The sequence below is a fragment of the Dendrobium catenatum genome, unplaced genomic scaffold (genome assembly GCF_001605985.2).
Source record: "Dendrobium catenatum unplaced genomic scaffold, ASM160598v2 fragScaff_scaffold_1398, whole genome shotgun sequence".
In the NCBI taxonomy this organism is placed as follows: Eukaryota; Viridiplantae; Streptophyta; class Magnoliopsida; order Asparagales; family Orchidaceae; genus Dendrobium; species Dendrobium catenatum.
The window spans coordinates 765,485-785,117 of NW_021319860.1; the positions used below are offsets into that span (position 1 = coordinate 765,485).

The following is a 19,633-nucleotide window of genomic DNA, read 5'->3' on the forward strand; positions in this document are numbered from 1 at the left end:
ATAAAAACAGCAAAGATTCATAAAATCTGATGGGAAAACACACCAAAACAGTAGTATTTATTGTAGGAATCAAATCAACGAAAGAACTAAAGCAAGATACAATTGATCCTCAATTCGAGAGGATGATCGTTCTCTCTCGATCCCTAGACGAATTTAGGGCCCAAGACACAAGCACAAGAACTCCTAAAGCAGCCACAAAACAAAGTATAACCCTAACCTTAATTCCTCCACCATACTTAAAACATACAATTAATCATTAAAGCCAAATGGCATATTAGACCTTGCCGCTCCCTCCTTTGGCTCCAAACATTTAAATTTGAATCTCTAGTGGACCCCACCACCTTCTCTATCTCTATTGCCGCTGCCCCTTCTTTTGTAAACATGAACCGGCCCTTTAAAAGGGGACGGTTGGAGCTGGGCCAGTTCATGTTGCTATCTATAATGCCAAAACCTTTATGAACGAACTACACATATTGAGATTGATTGTAATTCCATTTAAGATTTTCTTATAAAAAACACAAGCATCATCCAAGTCTAAAGTTCAAAACAAGTATTCCATATGTTTTTGAAAAATCTGGGTCCTCTACCTTTCTCTTAAGCATGTTATAGATTGGAGCTAGCTGATATATGCACTAACATGAGGATAAATGTTAGCTTAGAAAAAAATCAAATTAGAAAAGTACCATATATTTAGTGAGGGATGTGTGTTTATTTTGCTATATCTGCCTCCGTACTTCTGCAAGATCATTGTTATGTAGAGATTATTTAATTGAACATTAAATCTACTTTGTTATTGCAGTAAAAAGTGTGTTTCTAATAGCTACAATGGAGCTCCTAACATAGTTGTGAGATAATTCAACATTTTAGCCCCCACAAATTTCAAGATGGTAATATCTAGGCCACTTATGATTGTTATAGTAAACGAATCATTTCACCATCATTAATGAAACAATTGTATTAGTTTGGAAAAGGAATTTAATCCTTCTCAAGACTGGCCCCGCATAAAATTCTTCCAGAAAGAGTGAGATTAAAAAATACCAAACACATCTTAAATCTTAAAAGAAGATGAATATGGTTAGAAATAGAAACACTAACTTGATCGAACCCTATCGCGGCAAAATCTGCTCCCACAAAGGCATTTAAAGGCTTTGATCGGATGTGAACTATCGTCAAAATCAATCCCGTAATCCTGCAAATCACTTGTAAGCAAAGAGCACCCTAAAAAAACAACTGTATTGAGAATCTTTAGCACAGCAAAGAAATACACAATAAAATCCCACAAATGAAGCATGTACAAAAAGTATGTTTGCATATCAATAAATGCATGCATGCCCACATAGCATGCTATGTACAAATTAGTGCAAATATACAATGAAAAACCCTGTAAAATGAGCCATGTGCATCCACGCATGTATAAGCTGATCAGCAAAGGCTTTGTTTGGGACAGATTTTTTAATGCTTCTTGAAACAGTTTTGTAGTACAAAAACTAAATTTTTTTAACTAGAAAGCTGCTTTAAGAAGCAGTAAGAAAACCGTCTAAAACGAAGTCTAAGTTGTAGTAGCAGTGGGGAACGTACTCTATTAATAGACTTGACAAAGTGGTTGGCCTAGAGTTGTACATTTCCAACTAATGCTAAGTATTGCAGCAATGTTTCGGTTGAATGAATTGATGAGAAGATGAGTTAGGAGGGGAAAAGGGAGTGTATTATAGACTTGCACAAATATTTCTGCATAACTTCCAGCCACATTGCTGGTATTCAACAAGACAAAATGGAGTTAATCAAGCAGACATCAAACGGATGGGATAAAGCTAAAGATGATGCTCATGAGTTATGTTTCTGTATAAGATAAAATTGTCAGCTACAGTTCAAAATTAGAACAAATCACAACTCTCCCATGAAATGCCACAGGTCATGTTCAAATTGTTTCTCTCTCAAACACTGCAAACAGAAATACTTCTTCTGGATTAGCTACTCAAGCTCACAGCCAAACGGATCTTCAATTCTAAGCTCGCATCAGGCTAGTTTCACCAAAATTGCTGGAAAGGTGTGCATGTACTCCATGTTGACAACTAATATTAACTATAATGAATTTAACAAAAATAAGATATCACTGTATATTTCAAAAATAAGAAAAATTTGGTCACATTATTACACTAAATGTTTCTCTAGCACAAACAAACTACTCCAACAACATCCTACACAAAGTAAAACTAAAGCAACTTCCACAAATTTATTGGCATGTGAATCCCTAGTATACCCACGACTTAAATTATCTCAATGAACCAACGATGTGAAAAGTCTGAAGTACATATTTATTCTTACCGTGGACCTATAAACAGAGATACAGAAAAATCAAATGATAAAGAATAATTGGGCAACCTTCAGCACGGGATTTGCCAAAACGACTAAACCAAAGCTGAAACCTCTCCTCTTTGGAGCATGAGCAAGGACATTTAAGAATCAAAATTTCTAGACCGACTGAATTATCATATTCATCACCATATCCAACAGACCGAGTATGCTTTAGGAATTTTTACATTCAATCTTGGTATGCTTGCCTGAAGTGTAGCTTATAGTTTGTTTGATTCATTTTATACAGCTTCTGGCATACCTCTAAGTTCTATATCTATCCTTTTTATTTGTTTCTATGCTTATTCAACCAACCAACCTGATAAGACAGCCTGAAAGTCTAGCAGCCATCTTCCTGATGAAATGATATGACAGCCTGAAAGTCTAGTTTAATCCCCAAAATAAAAATTTCAATAAGCTAGCAATCCTTTAAGTAATATCTTTCTCTAGAACAAGAGTATACGAAAGAGCAAAAAGCATTACGTAATACAACAATTAGAAAAAGATATCCGTTCCATTCCGTAACCAATCAGTGCCAATTGTCATGAAAAGGACAAAATAGAAGGCTTACAGAATGTTAGTAAAAGTAATATTCAGATATTATACAGATAAGTAACAAAATACCACTATAACAGCATCAACAATTGAAGCTACTCACCCATGTTAGCTCTTCCAAAGCTTCTACTTTTCTCGTAGTAAAAAAGGCAAGCTGTATGTATTGATGGATGCAAAATAAATCAAGTTTAACTTCCATAAGGTTTAAGCAGTATTATTTATGCAAAAATACTTCAAAGTACCCATTGAAAGGAAAAAAACACATACATGATAATAATGGTGATCTGGAGTCTCCCACTCAACAGGAACCTCAACCAAATTAGCATCAAAGCATCTGCAATAAATAGAATATTTATTTCAGCATCAGGAGCTAACTGAACAGATAATCCATCATATGTAATTAAGAAAAATCAAGTAAAAGCAAGAAAATGGCATAAATAAAGAAAGGGAAATTTAACTTGGATTTATTTTCTTCTCTATTTTTTCAAGGATCAAATTAGAAACCCTTTGTTTTCAATCCTTATGCAGGCATATGCTTTATGAAGGGATTTGAGAGAGCTTTGATGTTTGATTGTAGAGAAGAAAAAGGGCAATCCAAGAACTTAATTATATTTTGGTTTTGAGGAAATTTTAAGAACAACAATAAGTGATATAAGTTAAGAATTTATGTTACATTTCCTTGTTAACATAAGAGTAAACATTATCTGATTTGAATTAATGGGTGCATGCGAAAGTTAGTAAGAAGAGTTTGAGATCATATCATGTTGTCATATGAGTTTATGAGTATATGATGTGCTCCATTAAAAGCTTATAGGTTGCATCTCACTGTTCTTTCAATTTATGAATCAAGACAAAAAATTTCAAACCTAGAATCTGATCTTGTCTAAAAGACAATGATTAATATTATTTGAAGGTATACAAATCTAAATTTTAAGTGAAGATGGAATGAAATAGCAAATTAATATTATATACAACAACAACAACAACATCAAGCCTTTATCCCACTACGTGGGGTCGGCTACATGAATCCTTTTTCGCCATTGTGTCCTATTAAAAGCCAAATTCTCGTTTAAATCTATTAAAAAAAGGTCATTCCTAATATTTTCTAACCAAGTCTTTTTAGGTCTACCCCTACCATTCTTAACACAAGTCAAATCTAATACCTCTACTCTCTTAACTGGGTCGTCGGAAGGCCGCCTTTTTATGTGACCAAACCATCTAAGGCGACTCTCTCTAATCTTATCTTCTACTGGAGCTACTCCAACCTTTTCACGTATATGCTCATTTCGTATCCTATCTCTAAGGGTAAAGCCACTCATCCATCTAAGCATCCTCATCTCTGCCACACTTAACTTAGTATTATGCTTCTCTTTTAATGGCCAACATTCGGCACCATAAAGCATTGCAGGCCTCACTACCATCTTATAGAATTTTCCCTTAAGTTTGAGGGGTACATTTCTATCACATAACAAGCCCGATGCATTCCGCCACTTCAACCATCCAACTTGAATTCTGCTGATAATATCCCCATCTATTTCACCATCACTCTGAACAATAGATCCAAGATACCTAAAATGTGTACTCTTATTAATGACTTGATCGCCCAAAGTCACAATCCCCTCACTAGGACTATTACTGCTAAAATTACACTCCATATATTCCGTTTTAGATCTACTCAAGCGAAAACCTTTAGACTCTAAGGTTGACCTCCATAATTCAAGTTTACCTTCAACTCCCTCTCTAGTCTTATCAACAAGAAGAATATCATCAGCAAAAAGCATACACCAAGGTACATCATCTTGCAAATGTCTAGTGAGAACATCCATGACTAAAGCAAAAAGATATGGGCTTAAGGCTGATCCTTGATGTAACCTTAGTCTTTAAAATAGTATTAAAAAGTTTAGTAAGCCATGAAATTCCTTCATCTCCTAAGCATTTCCACACCTCTATTGGAATATCATCAGGTCTAACAGCTTTTCCACCCTTCATTTTCTTTAAAGCCTCTCTAACTTCAGTTTTACTAATACGCCGATAAAAACAGAAATCTTTACTTTCATTTAGGGTGCTAAGGTCACTATAGTCAATCTTATTTTCACACTCTTCATTAAAAAGTTTAGCAAAATATCTCATCCACCTTTGTTGAATATCATCTTCTAAGAAAAGTATTTTTTGATCTTCATCCTTAATACACTTCACTTGAACTAAATCCTTACTACTCCTATCTCTTTGTTTGGCTAACTTATACATATATCTTTCTCCCTCCTTAGTATTTAATCTATTATATAAATCGCTAAAAGCTAATGTCTTTGCATCGCATATTGCTTTCTTAGAATCCTTACGAGCCACTTTATATAATTCCCAATTATCAGAATTTTTAAAATTAAACCAATTTTTAAAACAAATCTTCTTATTATATAGAAAACGTTAATATATAGAAAACGTTAAATTTAACATGCGCAAAATTTTATATTTTTACATTACAAAATTTAATTTGATATGTTATAAGTAATGATAATTAATATACTTAATTAAAATAAAGATAAACTTAGAAAGATTGATATATTTAATAGTTAGCAAGATGTTAGTAGATAATGATATCAAAGAAATATTCGTAATTTAAAGAAAGTTAACTAACAAGGGCACTTTAAATATATGATTATAAAGTACTCCATTAAAGAAAGAGGAGTGAAGGACCACAAGGCAAAAGCAAGTGAGATGTGGCTGAGATAAGTACTCTTATTCCTAAATTATATTATCAATATTATTTCTTCTAAATTAAATACATGAATTAATATTGATAATAATCCAATCAAGCTTTTTTTTGCAAATTACTTATGATCCATCTCCAATCTTGCATGTATTTCTCATGATAAAATGAATGCTACAGATTGCTTATCTTCTTTAAGTTATTTATCTAATGCACTGTTTATATAGAAAGATATCCAGTGATATGAAAAAATGTGAATTACATGAAGTATATATAAGTTCCTAAATGTACATAACAATTAGATAGAGCTACTATGATGGATGCATTATATAAAAAAACGATAGATAAGATATTATTCTTTTCTATTCATATTATTTAAATTCCTGAAATTGCTATAAATAAAACTAATATCAACCAATGAGTTATTGTTTTACTCTCCCCATTAGTTGACATTCATTTTAAGGAGAGTCTAGTTTTAAGTTAAATGGGTTACAAAAAAAATTCGATGCAAAAGAAGAAGAGCAAATGAGAATAAATATTAAAGGAAATATATAATTTATTCTAGTTTGTTTGAAATTGATAAGACAAAATTATTTATGTATGATTTGTGCTTAAACAAAAGCTATATTGTTTATTGGCTCTATTTTTTTTTATAGAATATGTTATTATTGAACCATTTATCATATTACTAGAAAGAAATTAAACTATTGTCATCCATCTAATCCTATCTTAGTATTCCAACCTCCGGAGCCAGGTTGTAACATCATGTACATTAGTCTCCGCACAAATGCTGCGTGACTGAGACATGTTTTCTGATATATGGAAAGTTCATGCCTTAACAAAAAAGAGTCTGATAGAGAACAAGCACCAATAATGCAGAAATTTGAGAGAAATTCAGCCAGAAAGGTGCAGGTTTTTCTAAGTTTGTAGAGAAATAAAAGAAAAATCACTTGAAGAAGAAAAATAGCAACCCAACACAAAGAATCTTCAATTTGAGAGGAAAATTCCACTCTCCAAATCTCTAGCCAAAGCCTAGAGACCAAAAGCAAAACACCAAATCTTAAATTCAGCCTCCAAATTCAATATAACTCTAACCCTAACCAAAAGGAAATTACTCAGTGCAAAATACAATTAATTAATCCCTAAACAGCCCCCAATTTTCAATTTTCCCCCCTAAACCCTTGCTCCAATCAATGAGTGGACCCCACCCCTGTTCCGCCGCCTTCCTTCGGGTCCGCCTCCTATAGAAGTCAACCGGTCCAGGAGGGACACGTTCAGCCAGCCCAGCTGATCTAACATTACCTCCTCCCAAAGATTCACCTTGTCCTCAAGCTGAAATGAAGGAAATTAATGCTTCTACATCAAGAGAGTGGATTTACCAAAATCAATCATCAATGTTTACCATGAAGACTAGTGTATAGAAAAAGCCAAGAGACATCTACAACACCTAGAATAAGTTTCGAAGCTTCTAGAGGATATCAATCTCATATGTCATCTCAAGAAGTGTGGATTTAGAAACCTTAAACTTGTCTATCAAGGTTTCATCATGGGAAAAAGAGAACTTTCCATAGACCAAATAAGGTAGCAATAATCTAGAAATGGTCTTGGTCCATTGTAGTTTTAAAATATCGGAGTTTTATGGAAGCCTGCTCATAGGCAAGTTCATATATCATTTATTACTATTGGTTTGCACCTTAACATCTCTTATAGTTGCTAATCACCCTTCCTAGCGGGAGAAAAAAAGGATAACACCTTCCAATTACTCATGAAAATAACACCGAAGCAAAAGTACTAGTCCTCCCCTACATGTAACATCCATTTAAGCACAAGTAATAGACCTTGCCAGAATGAAATATCCATTAAAGTTAGAGATGGATGTTTCTTGCTATGTTATCAACTTTGATCTCATCTTGAAATCAAATACAAGTACGATATTTATAAAACCTAATGGTAGTCACAATAAGCATAAAACATGAAAAGGATGATAAATAAAAAAAACATGAAAAGGATGATATACTAGCAATAATTTCAATATGTTGATAAAATATAAACGGGGTGCACTGAGTAAAAAAGGTAAGCATGCTTTTCTGATAAATCAGAATGACTTTTGTGACCTTGTCATGATCATACAGCCCTTTGATGGACCATGCGTTAAACACACACATAATGGACCAAGATTTTCAAGAAGACTTGGAAGCCCTTGAACAAGGCAAACTAATTGCTTACCATCAAGGACATGGACTCCTCTACCATGGATATCTAATGCATGTATAGTGTTAACCTACTATAAAATAAAAAGCAAAAAATCTCACCTACCAAATCCACCTGCCAACTTCACCTCTCCCATCTTTCGCACATAACCCTCTACTTTTGCTCTCTCTACTCTTTCAAAATTCCGAAAAAACCCCTACTTCAAAGAAGCAAAGAAATTGCATAAGGAGCTCGTGGGAAATGTCAATGAGATATGAAAAAAGAAGATAAGGTGTGGCACAACGTAGCTCGCTGGAGAAGGTATCATGTAGAGAGGAAGACATGTAGTCAGTTCGCTGAAGAAAGCATCCACACAACATGTAGTGTGCAAAGGAGTGGTCATGATTGAGAGCCTGCAGGAGGAGGCACAAAGGGACCAACAGCATGTGAAGGAGAAGGGATATTTGGGAGACTTGCATATTTAAGTTAAATATTGCTCGTATCATACTATTGAACGCCTCCGATGACGACAACCTTGCCAGAACTTCCTCCAATGATGCTAACTTCGCTGCAACCCTCTGCCTTCTTCTTCATAGCCACTCTCTCTCTCTCTCTCTATTTCTCTCACTTCTCTTTCTCTTTCTCTTTCGCTCTCTCTACTACTCTCCTCTCTTGCTCTCTCTCTACTTCTCTCTTTCTCTCTATTTCTCGAGCCCACTTTCTCCCTCTCCCTCTTGCATTCTCTCTCTAGAAAGAGAAAAAAAGCAAAAACAAAAAAGAGAATTTTTTGTATATTTGCCTCATCAGTGCACCGCACATGCGCCCACATCACCTCAATGTCATTATGCACTTGAGGCATAATGCAAAGCAAGCTCAACATCGGTTTAAGTGTTCCTAAGCATTTTTCTTAAAAAGGTGGGGAAAGCCTACTTTGTTTTTTTGCTTATCGTGCACGTAACTCATACATGAATTTCTTGGAGAGTAGGGAGAAGACTCTTCCGCATCTTTCTTGGCGTAATGGGAAACACGATTATGCTGCCAAAAATATAAGTGCTTGTACGAGTCTTTCTTGAAGTAGTAGGAAAATCATGTTTGCAAAACTTTCATGCACATACGAAGACTCATACATGCCTTTCTTGCTATAGTCATTGTGTTTAAATTTCTCATTCGCATTATTTCTTATGTGGTGTGCAAGCACAGACTCCCTGAATATATCCCGTATGCAAGGGAGACATTAGGAGAGTGCAAGCAAAAAATGATAAAATAAACGAATGAACGAGTAAAAATTTCAGAATAAAAACTATAAAAATTCAAAAAAAAAAAAGAGCAGAAATGTGTGGCAGTAATTGAACACAAATGAAACTTACACGAGAATTGCAAGAAATTTGATGACTTCCCTACGGGCAGAACTAGAACTTTTCCATGCTTCGAAAACTCTTCTAAACACTTAGAACCCTTGAGAATGCACTCAATGGATTGAACACAAACTAAGATAGGCGTCAATTTACAAGAGGAAAAATGACTCGCAGTAGGGCCCACCCAAGTAGAATACAAATTACATACAAATAAATCATCCCTTTGAAAGAACACAAAATTTCAACTTGTGATACTCCCAATCAAATCTGCAACATAGGCACAAGCAGACATAACACAAGAAAAATTTAAATCAAAATGAAAGTTGCGTGCACATCTCAAAGACAATGCATTCACTTAAATAATTGCTAGGTCAGACCCCTAAACATCTCAAACAATTAGAGAGAGTGTGTGTGTGATACATATATAGTGTAATAGAGAAAAATAGAGAAACAACATAGGCAGCAACTAGAGCAAAGATGTTGGAATTGATCGCCGGTGGGGCTGAGCAAGATGGGAGAAGTGATAGTGAGAGGGAGAGAGTGCTCGCGTGTGTAAGATGAACAAAAGCAAGAGAGACTGAGATAGGTATATCAGGGGATTCGTGTTCTTCCCCTTTTTTATTTTATTTTTTTAAGGCCCGAGGTTAGGCTCAACAATGGGAGAATGGGCACAATGGGAGACAAAATGGGGGGATTTGTTTAATTTTTTTAATTATTATTATCATAATAATAAAAATAATAAGAATAAATATATATTACTTCTTGTCAGGTTTTTTATTTGATTTTTTTAGCAAACTCTCTTCCTTGAGTTCCTTCACAAACATCGAAGCTACTTCGCCACCTCGCATGTTAATTTTTCATAATGATTTTCATCATGTGACAACCCATATAATATAAGTGTTAATCTTAATTGTTTCTGGTATCTCAAATAAATCAACGCAGTCCATTTCACGAACGGATGCTGTTCAAGCTATTTCAATTTTTGGTCAACACATTTCAGACAGTATTCAAGCAAAGTCAAGTCATTCGCCTACCTTTTTTAGCCATATTCAATCTGATTGACATCGGGCAGTAATCTGATTGACATCGGGCAGTGATCGAGGTCAACAATAATATACAAATAATCTAACTGACTAACCCATAATAAAATTGTTCTGTCAAAACAGAATGTATCTTTTATCATATAAGATAGCCATGTAAAGGAGGATGCTAGCTCCAATAAAAACAAAAAAGAAAAAATAACTTATTTTAACCACAAAAATCTAAAAGTACATGCAAGCCTAAATAAACATTTTGGCTTTGGAATTTAAGGAACTTCAGTTATCCAAGACACCCCATGAAATACGTATTTACATTCATTTAATTCTACCAATAGCCAAAAACTGTGCAATGGAAAGACAAGTCTATCTCTAGAAAATACTATCTGATAGAAGGAGACAATTTAAAGCATGGTACCTATGATTCACAAATCTCCCAACATTTCCAAAGAAAGTAGCATCTAAGCAAAGCGCTTCTTCATCCCTCAATCCCGCTTCTGAACCCCAGTCAGCATCCAATAATACAGGGTAGGTGTGCCTTGCACCACCAGTCTTTTGAATAGTACGATCATACAGTTCAATGTTTGTTAAAATCTCTCCAACATATTCACAGACAAATGCTCCTCTAGGCAATTCTTCAAGGGTTCGAAGACCCCATCCTTTCACATCAGCTACAAAAAACACCTAAAGCACACAAATGGGATTTTGAGTGCAAATAAAGGATATTACTTGTAATCTGATAGCAACAGAAATAAAAAACAGTGTTCCTTGCAAATACATATGAATATTAAAACATGCATATCATAACCAAAGAATATCTTAAAAACTATACGCTAAAATGACCTGCAAATTCCGTGAAATGCCCCGTTGAACAACACGATTGCCGCATTGTTTGCTGCAACCACACTTGATCCAACATTCTTTAATAAATTTCCTTACAAGATGTCCCTTGCAGGCTTCAGGCGTATGCTCATTCTTAGACTTTTCTATAGGACAATCCTTACAGTAAATATGATGATGTTTATCAGGATCACGGTTCATAGAAATGCATTCATTCAAGAATTCAGCTTTGAGTAAACCATCCATGGTGTATGCAAATTCACCACCTGTTTCTCGGGTGCAGGCACATGGGATAGGCACGCTTAAACAATCACCAAAACAGTTCAAACAGCAGTCTTCATCATCAATCCGAGCAAGGGAAAAGTTGACATGCGCATTCTGATAAACAGCATTCCGAGCAATGTAATGAAAGTAAGCTGGGAACTTCTCGCTTGTGAGCTCATTGACAAGCGAAATTCTTACTCTCTCTTCACCTTTTGCTATGTCATTCTCATCATGCAGGGGATGGGGAGCACTGACAGTATGATCTTCTTGTGGGATGATTGCCAAACTCTGTGAAACATTATGACTTGACGATTCTGGGGCACTGTTTTCCTGAATGCCATTAATGCCACCATGACTATTCAAGCCTTCAATTGGAATTTCCAATGGAACCAAATCCAGTGAGCCAGCGGAAGATCTTCTGACCATTCCATGACTAGGATTAGGAGAATGAGCTCTTTTCAAAGGCTCTAACAAAGGAGTCACCTTTATGGCCTCCTGTTCATCTTTACTAGACTCAGCTGCTAAATCCACCGTACACTGGCATATATCTTTCATTAGATTCATAAGTGAGAAATCTGGTTTAAGAATCTTATAGGATTTCAAACACCTATCCTCAACCATTTTAAAGATAGATTCTATGCTTGGCATTTTAAAATCTGGACTGTCAGAGCTATAGGTCAACGAAAGTTTTACTTCACCCGTGATTGAGGAAGCTATGTCAGTATTAGTGATTTCCTTTTGTACTAAAACTTTAAGGCATTTTTCATTCTCATTGATAGGTGCATCTTGACTGTTTGCACCAGTTAAACCACTTGAAGCATTTGCCCAACGAAAAGCACCCTTCTGTGCTGTGCCATGATTGGCTAAGCAATGCAATGACAATATAGATAAGAGTAAAATTAAGAGTTAATCAGCAAGACAGATTAAAAGCAAGCACAACAGCTATGTAACTATCATATTAACATATCCCAACAAAATAAAAATAAAAAGAATAAAAAACAACTGAAAGGATGCTGAACTAACAATAAAAGCCCATTTGAACCAGTTTCATGTAATTCACTCAGAATTCCAAAGAAAATATCACCATGAAGTACGAGCAGCGAGAAAGCAATCATAAAAGATTAGTTCAACCTCTTAATTTCACATCTAATACAGTGTAAATTGACTAATCAAAATCTGAACTGCCAAGGAAAAATCAATATAAACATTTCCATAGAACATAAATTTTATCAGCAGAAAGCAAAGACACCCAGAGTATGTTGAAAAAATCAGTTAGCCAGACTGATAACAATGGAACTGACTGAGCATTTTGTGGGGCCAAATTCAGTCCAAAGGCAGGAAGAAGTATCAAAGGGTCAAGGAAATGTGACAAGTTGAGCAGCAATAAGCCAATAAGGAGAAGAAACTCGTTGGAACAAAGTAATCTCATTCATCACAATTAAATTCTATGTTGTGAAAGAGCTCCTTGCTTTATGCATCATAAGCCGTCTACTCAATACCATTAACTTTTCTTCCCCCAAACTAAGTAATTTTATCCGGTCTTGGAAATAAACTAAAATAAGAGCGATACGTTTGGCAATTAAAAATCAGCAATCAACACAAATGGCCAGTCAACATAGTAAAGATGCAGTTATGAGACAGACAAGAATACTATGCTCTCAAGCTTGACAATGGCACTGCAAATTAATGATGCTGCATCAAGAAAGTGAGGATTTAGTCCTAACTAATACTTCTAAACTTTTTATTTTTTTAAAGTAATGTTCAACCTGAAAAACAAAATTCTAGAGAGAACCAGCTACAAAAGAAAAGGTTGGCACTTTTTATGCCTACCATCAAAAACTTCATTCACGCAATAAAGTGGCTGTGGCAGCTGCAATTCATCACCAATGCTAGATATGCAGGCTTTACACAACCTATTTATAAACATCATTAGTAAAGGTTTGTAATCGGGAATTGCGTTTTCACAAAAAGCCATTTCATTTTTGGTTGTTTCTATTCGTATGTACGAATTATTTTTCATCCCGTAAGTGATGAGGACATCCATAGGAAAATTTCAGCACACTTACCATAGGAGGGGTCTTCGAGCGACGGCCTTGATTCATAGTCTTTATTTTTTATGTTTTATTTTATTCATGTCATTTATATTTCATGTTTTTCCATTTGTACCCCCCTATGAGGGAGTTAGTGCTTGTTATAGCCCAAGGGCAATGTCGTCTTTAATGCTTTTTATTTTCGATTGGCCTATATATAGGCTGAGTCATTGTATTTGAATTAGTTTTTGATGCATGAAAATTTGCCTCTTATGTTCTCTTTGTGAGTTCAACCCTCCTCGATCTCTTAGTGAGTTCGTTGAACAAGATAGATCTCTTTGTGAGTTCTAGATTTTCGTCAAACTATTTTTGTCTTCGAGAGTTCTAAATTTTCGCCAAGCTATTTTCGTGGAGATCCGGATTGAAGATAATTCAGGTGAGTGGATTTATAGCAAATTGAATCCCTATAAATTCCCCTCCTCCCTTCCCCTCACCCCTTGCCGCCGCCTCCCCTTGAGCCGCCCAGGCCGCCGGCCTGCAAACCCCCACCTGCCGACCACCCACTAGACCCCCTTGCCGTCGGCCCCCCTCTAGCTCTCCCCTTTGAATTTTGAATTCCCCTCTCTTAATGACTTTCCTAATTAAGCCATATTAAATTTGGGAAATTAATTAAGAGGAGTTACACACGTTTGAAATTCGAATTCAAATTCCCTATTATTTTCATTTGAATTTGGGAGTTACTTATGAGAATCAATTCAGATCTTGATTAAATCCTTGATTAAAGTTGTGGTCCCCACTCCACTTATGACAATTGTGCTCTCCCCTCTCTCCATGTGGTCGGACCCCTTTAATGGGTTTTTATCTCTCCCAAATTAAATTAAAAGCTCCACCAAATTAGCCCCAATTACCTCCTCAATTAACGCTCCTAGTCATTAATGAATTAATTTGAAATTTTAAATTAATCTCCCTCCAAAACTACTTGGAGCTGAATTTAATTTTAATTTTCCTAAATTCCCCCCCGCCCTTTCTCTAGCTCACGGCTAAACCTCCCACACCTAGCCGCCACCTCCACCCCTCCTCTTCCCCTTGTTTCCAACGGTGTTCCTTCATCTCCCGACAAGGATGCATGGTTGAACCCGAATGGAACTTTGGATTTGTGTATGACGATCGAGATCAAGTCGACATCCCCCAATTGTCGTTCTTTGGCGTGGGCTTTGATTTCGACGACACCGTTGAAGACTACATCGACCGTATCCAATACACCTTAGTTGACGTGATCGACGAGCAAAGATCAAAGGGACGTTGGATCATCATTGGACGACCATCTTCCTCCACCACTCCGGCCATCTTTTCAAGAACGACGATCTTAGGTTCCTTCTTCCTCGGAGTGACCTCGATTCTGATGTGGAGACTCTTCTGCCGCTAAAGCCTATACTATTGGAGCATATGGGCTCCAAAGGTGGAAGCTCTCATTATTAAATTGTGGATTGTTGGTTAATAACTCTTAGTATTACTACTATTTTTGCTTATCTACTAGGTTTGGTTAATCTACATGTGCTCCTTCGTCTAAGCAAATGGAAAACTAAGATTCTTTATTGAATTGCCTTGTTATTACAATAAGCTATTGAGTGGAATTACATTGCCAACTTGTTCTTAAATTCCTTAATGAGCTCCTGTGCATTTGGTTTCACATCAGTAAGATTTCAAAATATTACATACGATTAAAATTTTGTATTGTAGGATTGGTCATTGTTCTTTAAATTTAAATGTGGTGGATATTTTTTTCTTCACATTCTCATTCGGTCCCAAAACATCTCGAGTCAAAGCTTTAGGAATGGCCAGCAGTAGCATAAATCCTCGCACTTCTAAGGGCTCATCCTCTCGTTGTGGTAGAGACTAGAACTTCCTTTCTAAGGAAAATGAGGAAACCTTCGATCATTTCATTGCAGTCAAGATTACCCCCTCTCAACTCCTTATTCAAAGTGACATAAACTTTTCTGTTATGTCACTTTTCACCTCAACCCATTTTTTCTTTTATTCTAACCTTGATTTATGCCTACCATCAAGAAACTTTCCAAACTTTTCTAGTAAACATGAAGGTGAACCAAAATCATAGCTAAAGAAACTGATTGTCACGGAACAAAATATACATTCACAGCCTTACAAGAAAAAGAAATATTATTCAAGAAGTTTTAGCATGGTTATACCAGCAGTTCCTGAAGGAGTTCCATGAGGTGATGGCAATGAAAGAGGCACATAATTATCAGAGATGTAGCAAGGAACCTCATCCACGGACATATCTGGATTAGAAGAAAACCCAACAGCAACAATATCTCGAGGAACTTCAGTGTCGGGTTCCATCTTTGGCTCTTTATAACATATTAAATTTCCTGATGTGCCGCAGGGTTGATGTTTATCTCTTTCTTGCATCACAAGCGAACTTGACTTTCCTTTTTCAAAATATGGTACATTTGCAGGATTACTGGACCTCGTCATCCGAGGAACTACACGGCCTGAAATAGGGCTAAGCTCTGGACAATTATGAGAATTTTGAGGCGCTTTCTCTGTAGTTAGTCCATTTTTACGTATTGCATGAGGCGATGAAAATGATCCTTCTCCGTCATGAGGGCATTGAGCCTCCACAGGCTTAATCATTTTACCTCTGAAATTTGTGGGATGGTCTTCAGGTGATCGAACAAGTGTCGGTCTCTGGGGTGAAGTTCTAGCGGCTTCAACTGTTAATGGAAAATGGTCAGAATCCTCTTGCCTATGCCTTAACCTCTTCCGTGATACCTCAGGTGCAGCACTTGCAGCAGCATCTGTTTCATTCACCTCAGGGTCCTGGTTCAGAAGGACGTTATTCAAAGTCAAATCATTAAACATAAAAGCTCATCAAACTCATGCTTTCATAAACCATCTTTCATCATCTACGAATTCACTTAATTCATTTTTGCTGGCTTTAAGAAACACCGATAAACTACTCTATGTACCAAGCGACAGTAAGAATTAGATAGAACCGACACAGAAGTTACCACTGATTCCTGGTCATCGAGTATTGAGTCCGCCAGAAGCCGGTAGTTTTCTGCTTCAATATACTCCCAGTTGTTCTCATAAACTTTGAGCAGCTTCTTCAAGACTGCCTTTGCTTTGGCTTGATCAAACCCAATGAGCTTCATGGCTTTAACAGCCGCTTGCGCTCTTTGCAACTGAGCGGAAGGAGCCATCCCAGACTACTTTTAACAAGTCCTGAAACTGGCAAAAGCCCAGTTTAATCTGCCCTTTCAGAAAACCTGCATTGGCACTGTATTTGTCAAGATAAATAAAGAGAGAGTCGCCCGAGGAAGCTCCAAAACTCAAGAAGGAATGATATGCATTCCCGGAAAAAATTAAAATACAATTAAAAAAAACCTAGGATGCAAGAAGCCAAGCAACCAAAAAAATGCCTTGAAAACAAAACAAAAAAAAAAACTCCTGCGATAGCAAAATACTTGCGGCAAGAGAAGAGAAGGGGAGGCCAGGGCCAGTCACTGGAGTGATCAAAAGTTAGCGTAGTGTGGCGTCTCCTTCCCGATTTCTCGTAGAAAAACAGCACTTTGGCCCCGAGAAACTCGAGGGAAACGTCGGGAGTTGTAAATACTCGCCCTAATCCTGGAGAGAGTGAGTTGGCTTTCACATTTTTTGTTTTTATGAGTTTACGAGCGTAGAAGGCGCAATTAAGGGTTTAGGGCTCATCGAAAGGAGCACCCGTTTGCACGGATGAATCGCTCTCGTCTCTCTAGGATTTGTTGCTTCTCCATTGTCTTCTCAGCTGACGAAATTTGGAGCGCGCCTAGGCTGAGAATTTGACTAGGAATGAGTATCGTTGGTTGCTGTTTTCTAGTCTGGACTCTGGAGTGAGCCTAATTTAGTTCAATTTGAATTTGATACAAATAGACCGAGAATTAAAGAGAGAGTCCTCATGCATCTTGATGTATCCTAAAAAATTATCTTGAATGGGCATGAATCTCTAGTCAAAATTAAGTTGAAAACTTTCAAAATTAAAATTGAGACATTTCAAACTCCGATTTTAATAAACTTATAGTTGATACGTCATGTAACAATTATCTTGATCGGACACGAATCTCGAGGCAAAAAGCTAGTGGGAAACTTCAAAATTTAATTTCTGGAGCATCTGAACTCCGATTTCAGCGAGCTTACAGTCAAACTGAGCGTCTCGGAAATACGAACCCGACGGCACCAAGTTCAACCCAATCCGAGCCCAAATGAGTCCAAATCAAGGGCTCAAAGTGCTGTCATAAGGTTCAAACAGCAATTTGAGTGATTCAGTCCTTTGTAACCGACTCAAATTCTAGTGGAATCATTTTCAATTGGGCTAGGCCTCGTGGTTTTTCCCTTTTTAAGGATTTTTCACGTAAAAAATCTTGTGTTCTCTGTGTGTGAGCTAGTTATACGTACAACGTTAAGACGCAGAATTAAATCTCTATCGCCGCGTATTTTCTAGCCCGCAACAATAGTCAAATTGAATGTCTTGAAAATATGAACCCATTTACATCAAATTCAACCTAATCCGAGCCCAAATGGATCTAAATCAAGGATTTGAAGCGTTGTTGGAATGTTCGAACCACAATTTGGATTACCAAATGGTTTCCAAACAAGACGTGCCTATAGTCGAATCGAGCGGCTCGACGAGACAAATCCAACAAGCCTAAGATCACTAAATTATGATATCACTAAGACAATCAAATGTCTATCAAATGGTCCACGATCAAGGGATTCAACATCAGCCGTTCATGCAAACCACTCCCCATTTGCCCTTGATCTTCCACATATTTACAGGTCATGCCACTCCAAAAAAATTTTAAATAGAGCTCCCTTTCCTCTTGAAAAGGGACCCCTAAACCAAAGGATTCAAGAGAGATATCGGAGATCGCTCTTGCCTCCTTGCCTCCTCGACCACCACCTGGAGTTCCGCTGGACCACCACTTAACGTCCTAAGCTCCACCGGACCAGCGCTTGATGCCCTGAGCTTCGCCGAACCACCACCCAGAGTCCTAAGCTCTGTCGGACCACCGCTTGACGCCCTGAGCTATGCTGGACCACCGCTTGATGCCCTGAGTTCTGCTAGGCCACCTATTGATGCCCTGAGTTCCGCTGGACAACCACCTAATGTATGAAGTTCTTTCGAGCCACCTATGGACACTAGGGTTCTACTAATTGGCACCCGAACTTCCAAGTGACGACATAATTCTGCCAAATCACCGAGTGGCCCTGAAGTTCCACCAAATCATTAAGTGACGTCGGACTTTCATTTACCCCTGACTTCAACCATATGATTGATATTTGTAATCTAATAGCCCTCAGGGGCGAGTCAGCCCACTGTATCCTACTCAATTTCTAGTAAAATCATTTTCAACTAGGCCAGATCCCATAGTTTTCCCCCTTTTTAGGATTTTCCACATAAAAATCTTGTGTTATCTGTGTGTGAGCTGGATATCTGTGCAAAGCTAGGACGTAAGATCATAACTCTATCGTCGCGTATATTCTAGCCCGCAACGCATCTAAATAAATTACTTTTTTTATTGTGGATGATGGCTGCATCATCAAAAATTTATCTGGTTTTAATTAAAATTTGATGATGAACTTCACACTTATTCTAATTATTTTGTATGTTGATGATACTCAACTATGGTGTGTTGTTCTATATCAATATTGATTGTCATGCTCGAGATGTCAATATTTTTTAGATTCTCGCCTTTGATGATCTTCTTTTGCATTTGACTCTTGTATAAAAGGTTTGTCAAGCTCTAGCTTTTCTAACTCATTTTAAGCAGCTCAAAGATTCTTCAAATTTGCATTGACATACACCAAGATGGTATTCGCTCTTCACATGACATCACTTGCAATTATCTCTTTGGAAATAGATGTATTCAAATAATGCCTCTTATGTACTCTACCTAGCATTACTCTACATAGCAGTGTAGCTATACACGACATCACTTCCAACTACGATCCCTATGAACATTGTACCACACTGATCATGGTCCTACTGATCAAATAAACATACCAACAATCTTTTAAGAACTGTTGTCATGTAATGCGCACTATACAATGTGTATTTGCTACATTAAGCCAGCACTCTCCTCCAAGGAAGAGGATATTATTTGTAATCAACCATCAATACTAGTGAAGTTATTCATGGTTTTGTTCCCTTTTAAGACATTTTCAAGTAAAGATTTTGGTGTATCTTATGAATATTGTATCATACTCTTTTATCTATTTTGTTGTTAAATACACGTACAAAAT

General features: G+C 36.8%; 1 protein-coding gene across 3 annotated transcripts; it reads right to left on the reverse strand.

Annotated features, from left to right (window-relative positions):
- Nucleotides 1-683: 683 nt before the first annotated feature.
- LOC110097357 (probable inactive histone-lysine N-methyltransferase SUVR1) lies at nucleotides 684-17,222 on the reverse strand. 3 transcript variants are annotated; one of them, XM_028699832.1, is made up of 9 exons: nucleotides 16,823-17,221; nucleotides 16,363-16,620; nucleotides 15,538-16,171; nucleotides 11,040-12,163; nucleotides 10,615-10,880; nucleotides 3,175-3,241; nucleotides 3,011-3,061; nucleotides 1,096-1,189; nucleotides 684-736 (listed from the first exon to the last, which is right to left on the reverse strand). In XM_028699832.1, the coding sequence occupies exons 2-9, from the start codon at nucleotides 16,552-16,554 to the stop codon at nucleotides 717-719; spliced, it is 2,448 nt and encodes an 815-aa protein (XP_028555665.1). In that variant the 5' UTR covers nucleotides 16,555-16,620; nucleotides 16,823-17,221; the 3' UTR covers nucleotides 684-716. The 3 variants fall into 3 exon arrangements, with proteins under 3 accessions (XP_028555665.1, XP_028555664.1, XP_020679345.1); XM_028699831.1 differs by having other exon boundaries at nucleotides 16,819-17,221; XM_020823686.2 differs by lacking the exon at nucleotides 684-736 and having other exon boundaries at nucleotides 1,103-1,163; nucleotides 16,819-17,222.
- Nucleotides 17,223-19,633: the final 2,411 nt, after the last annotated feature.